This window comes from Limulus polyphemus, unplaced genomic scaffold, assembly GCF_000517525.1.
Source record: "Limulus polyphemus unplaced genomic scaffold, Limulus_polyphemus-2.1.2 Scaffold952, whole genome shotgun sequence".
NCBI lineage: Eukaryota > Metazoa > Arthropoda > Merostomata > Xiphosura > Limulidae > Limulus > Limulus polyphemus.
The window spans coordinates 115,234-123,990 of record NW_013666562.1 but is presented as its reverse complement, the minus strand read 5'-3'; the positions used below and the strand labels follow the sequence as shown (position 1 = coordinate 123,990).

At 28.9% G+C, this 8,757-nt stretch overlaps 1 protein-coding gene across 1 annotated transcript in view; it reads right to left on the bottom strand.

Moving 5' to 3' along the window:
* Window positions 1-8,757, bottom strand: part of LOC106461404 (sorting nexin lst-4-like) — an 87,576-nt gene that overhangs the window by 27,950 nt on the left and 50,869 nt on the right. Inside the window, exons 8-10 of the mRNA XM_022388354.1 lie at window positions 6,075-6,205; window positions 2,890-2,993; window positions 2,202-2,305 (exon numbers count right to left, since the gene is read on the bottom strand). Coding sequence (XP_022244062.1) covers window positions 2,202-2,305; window positions 2,890-2,993; window positions 6,075-6,205 — 339 coding nt within the window. The remainder of the gene's footprint in view (window positions 1-2,201; window positions 2,306-2,889; window positions 2,994-6,074; window positions 6,206-8,757) is intronic.

The window sequence follows — 8,757 nt, the reverse complement described above, 5'->3', positions numbered from 1 at the left end:
TGTCAGCAGTGGAAATGAGAATATTTTACTTTTGGAACCCTCATTATCAGCAGTAGAAATGAGAATATTTTACTTTTAGAACCCTCACTGTCAGCAGTAGAAATGAGAATATTTTACTTTTAGAACCCTCACTGTCAGCAGTAGAAATGAGAATATTTTACTTTTAGAACCCTCATTGTCAGCAGTAGAAATGAGAATATTTTATTTTTAGAACTCTCACTTCACATATTTCATTTTTGTCCTTATTTCTGTTTTTTTACTTGGCTATACATTTTTTTTTATCTTCACCTTTGTGCAAATAATAATTGTTAAGCAACAAGCTAAGTGATAAACATATTCTACAAAGACTGAAAAACTATGCCAGAAAAACAGCTGGTTAAAAACTACAAATGCTTTTGGAACAATTTTATAGTTTCAAAAAAAGTTAATATTTTCTTCTGTTGTCAAAACCATCATTTATAGCGTAAGAGTAAATTTATTGATAGCCATATGGCACGCAACAAAACAAAAAAAGAAGAGACACTTATTCATCTCCCCACAAGATGAAGTCTCGTGTAAGTTTTTGTTGGTTCGTGCAATGTGTACCAACCATTGCATCATTGTTGATCATATCCATATGTATGCATTTTCTTACATTCAGAGAATCAATTATTTGTCTTAAATACAAATTAATGTTATATATATATTAATAAATATATTACACATATCTTCAGATTAAAAATGTAATTTTTAGATTCATAATATTTACAATAATCATTCTATAATTTAGAAACACATAAGGTGCATGTACTGTGCAACCAGTTTTATATCTGGCCAACAATCAAATTTGAAATACTGGGATTATTTCTTTTATATATATAAGACAGTGTTTTATTGTGCCTGATGGTTATGAGTAACTCTTGAATCTTATAATTTTGTCTTTAGCTATATTCGTATATAAATGAATAAATTTAATTACATTGGTATAATATCGAATAAAACAACAGCTCTTTGTGTACGATGTAATGAAAGCATGGTTAATAAAGAACTTATGTAAACCTCATGGTTCCACTATGTTTAGTTATATAATAGTTACTGTGTTGTGGCATTCTATGGAAAAATGTTTTCTGATAATTAACTTGCCTTGGATATTTAATTACTGTCTGATAAGTCACAAGTTACAATATACTAAGCTACATTAAAATGAAAAGTAATGTATCCATATAACTACAGACTTCTGTTCAACAACAATATGTATACGATAACGATAAGTGTTAGCAGCTGCAAAATAATAAAAACATAGTTGCAACATTTTTATCTGATTTTTTTGTTTGATGTAACAAAATGATTAAATTTTAACTTATTCAAGAACTACATTATTCATAGTTGGCAACAGTAAACAAAAATGTTGAGTTATGGGAGACATAACTCATCATCATCATCAACTTCGAGGCATCATGTTTGAGCCTTAATAATCTGACGTATAGTTTATGGCTATTGCCATTACATTTTACATATTTGCCTAGTGGGTGAAGAAAGTTGATAATTTCAGCTTTACTATGACAAATAACAAACAATCTGACTGAAAATAATGTTTACTATGTAATATATAATAGCTTTTATAATGACCAGCTGAAGTACTGACAAATTTTATATATATTTGTCTTTGATAGCAATAGAAAAAAGAATATTCATTCATGAAGCTTGCAAGCTATTTTGTTCCGTTTCTATAAGTTGAAGGAAATTAACCTTACTAGCTGAATCAAGTAATATCAAATAGATGCTAGAAATTAATCCTGTTAACTGTGTTAAGTAAGTACAGTCATAATGAATACTTATGATTAAGCTAAATAAGAAAGCTTCAAAATGAATTAATCTTAGTTCAACAAATACAGTTCATTTGTAACTACCATAAGTCTATTTAACTTTTTAAAGTTTACTCATAAAAAAACAACAAATTAACTAGTTTCCCTAAATGATTAACAGGTGCACCTGTAGGGTAGATGTGGCAAGGTTTGCTTTAATTTTCAGCTATTCCAAAAAAAAGAATAATAAAAAACAATAATGGGTGAATGACCATGTTATTTTGCTATATATATATTTTTTTACTACAATTGAATAGTCACTATACTAAACTAATAAACATTAAAACAGTTTCTCACCAATTTATGTTTTGTGCACAATACAGAAAAATTCATTAACAGCATTAGAAAAATACTTCCCTCCTGTATACTTCTTCGACTGTTCCAGAGATGTCATGAACAGATGCTTCACACTGTCATCAAACTTGGTGACAAATTTCTGGAAATTATCAGTTTTTTTCTCGCTGATAAAATACCACAAACAACCTATATATTAATGATAATTTAAGAAGCTGATACATGTAAATTTTTTTGTTTAACAATCAAAACTACCCGAAACAAATAATATAAGAAGCATTCCCAAAAGTCAACTTAATAATTGTGACTTGCAATTCTGCTTTACAAGACATTAATCAAACTAAATGAAAAGAAATATCATAAATCAAACATCCTTTTAACATTACTTTACATTTTCCTGTAGTTTAGTCAAAATTCATTAGAAATACTACCTACATGTGAATTAACCTTAAACGTGTTTGATGAAGCTGATGGTTTCTCTTAACTTATAATGGACACAACTTTATTACTCACTAACATAAGTAAACAAAGGTTGTCTACTCAAATAGTAAAACAAAAATAACTTTAGCATTGACTACTTTGTTATTAAGATAATAGTATTTTTTGTATTTCATATTTTAGAATATTACAATAAAGCTTACTTTGAAGAACTATTCATAAATACAGTAGAAGAGAATTAAATAATGAACAAAAAATATTAACCAGGTTTTGTGTTTTACAAAATGAAATTATTGGAAAATGTTCAACATACACAACTACTGGATCAAGAAGTTGTTCTGGAGGTTGAATTGCAAGAAAAAATGAAGCTCCAACAAGTTCATCCTTCTCAGCTTTTCGTTTTCCAGCCTTCCATCTCTATGTATAACAAACTACATTAAAATCACTGATTTCAAAGAACCTCAATAAATAAAACACAGAAAAACAATATGATAATGTTCATTCTTAATACATCAAGAAAAGATTTGAATGTGGTTTTTAGAATACTGGTTCACTGGAATGGACATTGTTAAAAATGTTTTAAGACAGTAAAACATCTTGATTTATTAGTTATTCACCATAGCAACTTTTAAGGAATAAAGTGATTACTTACAATAGGGTACAACTGACAATAATAAAATACCCATTCATGAAACTATTACCTCAAAGCATGAAAGGTTACCTCAGCAACAGTATATCAGAGATTGATTTAATTGTTTTCGGTGAATAACTTTGAATTTAAATGTTGATAATTTAAAATGCAGTAAAACTTAGCATGGTAGATACTTCTAACTAAGAATAAAATATTATTTTGAACTAAATATTAATGAAAATTATATTTATTAATTGACATATTTTCTTATTCAATATCAAGGCTAAAACATAGGGGTTTGAAAAAGTAAAGAAAATTACTAGTTACAAAAATCTCTTCAGGCTTATAGTAGTTTAATATCACATTGTTGCAAATAATATGGTAGGGTTCTACCAAATATGGCAAGAAATATAAAAGTAAGGTAATATTTACAGTTAAAATAGCATGACCAAAATATTTTCAAAACACAATGTATATTAACTTATTCCTACTTCACATACTTTACCAATCACACATGCAGTATTTTACAAAAAAAAAACAGAAACAGCAAAACATTTATAGAATCTCATGTTATACTAAGAACTTAACTCTTTAAACTGTCAACAAATAGAGCAAGAAACACTGGTTGTTGCTGCTTGGTAATTACTGAAAATGTATTTAGTTCTTAAATAGATGATGCACCAATAATTTGTTTTATTTACCAATAAAATTAAAGTTATTTTTATGCAATACTCTGTTCCATCCACTTTTATTTTCCAACATTATGTCTGTTATATTGTTTCATCATGGACTGATGCAAAATATTATAATGCTCATTTAAAATACATTTTGTCAGAAAAAAAATTAACATTTGTTATGAGATTCTGGTGTCTAACAATGTTTCTGTATCTGTCTGGTCACACCCTATATGCACAGCATTCAATCTATCACTTGCTACCTACCTATATATATTTGTGGATTATATATTTATGTATTTTTAACTCTTATTACTTTGAGATTTCCAACTGTCTGAAGACATGAACTAGAGCTTAAAAATACATGTAGCAAAAGGTGTAACAATATTTTAGTTAGTTTTTCAGACAATACTATACCCTATTTCCAATGGTTAAGTTATGAATGAACTTATATTTAAGTTCACACTGTCCAATAAAACTAACACTGAATAAACTACCATTCACAGTCATTTATTTTATTCAAAATTATGCATACTGCATTCCAGTCAGCAATACGTAATTTAAGAGATGTAAAAACCAACACACTTTCTTTTTCTTCCCTCCCAACATTTACAAAACAGCACAGAAAATACACTAAAGAAATGTTACAAAAAGATAAATATCAATTCTGAAATAGCTTTGAGCTCAAAATTGTAGAAATATTTACAGTTACTACTTGTGTACTTAAATTTTTAAATGTGCTTTGCAAGGGTGCAGTCAATACTTGAAAGGTACTCACTAGTAATCAAATGGTTAATAGAGGTGGAGAAAAACTGCACTTGGTTAAACTGTTATTATTTAGGTAAGAAAATATTAAAGATTTTTTTATGAATCAAAGGCTTAAAAAATAAACAATATTTAGCTTTTCAGCTAAATACTCTAAGACTGATTCTGTAATGGTCTGGGATTTATGACAGAAAAAACAAACTAATAAAATATAATAAACTTTTTCAATTTTTGTAGATTTTAGATGGGCATTTTTTTTTCTCACCAAAGGCAGTAACATATGAAAACATTAAGGAATCACTACATAAATGAAGTTTACAGGACAGGCCAGTACTAATCAACTGCAAACAGAAATTTTTCACAATACTTCAACTTAGTGGTTTTAATGATAAAAACATATGACCAAAAGGATTTAGTCCTACATTAAAACTTTTAGGTTAATAACTATCTTTTATCACTTTTCTATAACCTATGACTACTGGCTATGGACACTGTTAGTAACCAAAGTCGTTTTCATCATATTTTTTCCAAAAATATAATTGTGGATGAAATTGTTTGAAATTTGACAAAAACTTTTCTAAAAGTATGTAGTTTCAGAAAAATAATAATTTTAATTTTTTCTCTCTACTATTTCTAATAAAAATTCATTATTTTGAAGCATTTGTGCTTAAGATGGAAAACAATGTACTATTGAGTACATGTACTTATAAGTAAAAACTGTACACAACTTATTCGGAAGAGCACAGATAGCCCTTTGTGTAGCTTTGTGCTTAATAAAAATAACAGCTAGCAAAGGATTCCAAGTGGATGAATGAAAATATAATTTTTCTTAATATCCATGTATGACATGCACACATTTCAAGTGAAGAAAAAATGTGCACACCAGAGGATGTCTAATGTAAACCACATTGAGACACTTGACCAAAGAAAGAAATGTATATGTTAAACGAATATTGTGATGCATCCCAAGCTGCAGTGTAAACCAATGGCTTGTCTTATCGACATAAACGGATGCATCTGTAGCAATGAGAAAGCTACAAGAAAGTTTACATTATCAACACTAACTGCAGGAAGTTAATTCTATAGAAAACTTATTGGCAGAACTTTGATGAGAAGGAAGGCTGTTGATTTACTGTTTTCAATCGAAACCAATTACTATCTAGTTTTGGTTTTAGTACCGAGCCTTATGATGAATCAGCAAAATTCATCCAATAGAGTGATGGATCTACTTGTGAGGTGGATGTATACACTAATGAATAATCATAAGAATAGAAAGAATTATGTATAAAATCCTGTTTTTGAGTGAGAAATCAGTTCTCCAACATCAGTAATAAAGGCGAAGACTCCACGTAATGCTATTAAATAATTCTGAACCGGCAGATAATTTTAATTACTAAATTTACAATATTTTTAGTACTTTAATCTCACCTTTTCATCAGTACATGTGATAAAATGGTTCCATACATCACTTTGACACAATATTGGATGTCTACAAATTTTGTCAACCCACATCTGTAACTGAAGTCTTCGATGCTCAACAAATTCTTTTTGATAACGACCTAAGAAAAGATTTTAAAATAATTCATAAACCATACTCGCTCTTTTATAAAAGACAAGAACAGCTACACAAGCACTTGCACTTATATACATACCGTTAAATTATTTTACTAAAAGGAATATCATCATAAAATGTTTCAGCTGTTATCCTACCGTGCACTTTAAATGAACAAATTAAACTTAAATATTACTAACTTCATTTTTCCTGTAAGTTAGCTTAATTATTCAATTTAGAAAAACAGCACATTTTTATATCATTTCAGTTATGATGTTTTAGCAAAACTAAAAACATACTTGATCACCAGTATTCATCCAAACTTATTAATCTTATAATTAATAAAACACATTAGCTTATAATACTTTACAGCAGTCTTCACTAGTAGCATTTGATAAATGATTTGATTATTGGCCCAAGTTTTCAACTGTAATACTGAACATTTGCAGGAACTCGACGGGGGAATGATATGTGTGAAATGGTAACTCTGAGATTTCTTAATGTATCCGTACAAAAACTGGTGAGATTTTGTTAAAGATAACAAGTTTCTTGTACACAAAAAATGACATTATTCTAGTTAAGTCTTTCTATAAAAAATATGTTATCTAGTTTATTGCAGTTATTTGTACTCAGACTGAATAGTTTGTGTGCAAGGTTATTTTCATTTTACGTATAAAAATATTTTTCTCCATGCCATAGTTCCGAGGCTAATTTGCATAACCTCTATAACCTCCTAAGTAAATATCAAAAGTTTTTTTTTCGGGGTAAATATTTATATTTTATTGTTCATTTTCTCTATCATATCACTGACTGTAGATATTATCATTAACATACATTGCAATGAAATGTTTAAAATTAAGAAACAGAAAAATGTACATACCTTTTAATTTTTTTGTAGAATATCTTTTTTTGGTGATATTTGTAATTTCAGATCTTTTATTCTTCACATATATTTAATTTTTAATGTTTTATTTTTCTTTCCTTGTCCTTTACTGTTTATTATTCATCTCAACATAAGTCCACGATGCCCTCAGGGCATATTACAGAATCTTTGGGAGAAATGTGCAAGCCATTGGCAAAATTATCTTACACTTGCACAAGATTGTAAGCCTTGAGAACAGGGCAATGTTTGAGATAAATTTACAAAATATTTAAACCTTTTATTTATGCATCTTAAAACATAAATATTACATAATCAACCAAGATATAAAAGTAAAACCAAAATGCAATTTAACTGTCTCTCTAACTATAGCATATTTAGGTAAAAAACAACCATAAGTGCTATTATGGACAAAGCAGCCAACAATACTAGTGGCAGTTACATCTACCTGATGACAACAACTGAGCATCAGTTTCAAAAGAACTATTGTTGGATTATAATGTAAAATGAGCTCTTTCTAATGACTATATGCACATGCATCAACTAACTACATGTCACTTGTAAAGCTCAAGGAATAGTATAAATGGTGGTTGTGGGACCTGTCAGAGGTTGGAAAATTTATCTCTAGTTTCAACAGAACTCAGCCAAAGAACTTTGGAACATACGTGTCAATAGGACAAGTAAACATACTTATATACATACATCTACAGGACTGGGATTATCTGATTCAAGACAGCAAGTGTAAAAGTTGAGATTTTTCATATCTCGTGGGTCATGTGAGAACAAAACTGAAGTTTAAGTATTTTTTAATGATTTCTTTTGAAACAAAGGAATTAAAACTTAGATAACATAAAACTTCGAATTATAAAATACATTATAATGTTAATTACATTGACATACATTGATAGTAAAGATGTTTAATTAAATTTTGAATGTAACTCAGTGACTTGCACAGAAAGGGATTTAAGGGAGTGCCTATTGTGAAAGGGGTTATTAAATGACTTTTGGACTATAATAATTCATAAAATGAATACTTGACAGGTCTTCACTAATGTCAGTGATAAAATTACATAACTGACTAGCTTTCAATAGTAATACTGATAAAACATGCATGACCATTTATCACAAATAAAACTTATAAAAAATCAATATTAGTAATACCAAAAATGACAATCTACCACAGTCTTCATGATTAAAAAGAGATAAACATACTTGACTACAGGTAATACTGATGTAATGGCATACTTGTTCATAATATATATAACAACTCTGATAATTTGAAACATGTAACTATAGCCTTTACTAAATGAATTGTTAAAGAGACATACTTCACTTCACAAAGCTTTTGACAATGTTAATCATGTACAATTGTCTGAAATGCTACTTCAGATGGAAGGCCACATCACACGGTATCTCTGATACAATTATATTACATAGATCAGACAGAAGTGGTATGGTGGAACAGAAAACACAGTAGTACATCTGAAATACTTCAAGAAGTATGACAAGGATGTATTATGTCACCACACCTGTTCAGTTCTTGTGCTGAAATCATCATGAGAGAAGTAGAAACTGACACAGTGGGAGTACACTTTTCTTATTCTGATGATACAGCTCTGTGGCAGCTCTAAACAAGAAACAGAAGATCTGATAAAGAAAGTGAACACTGCTGGTGAATC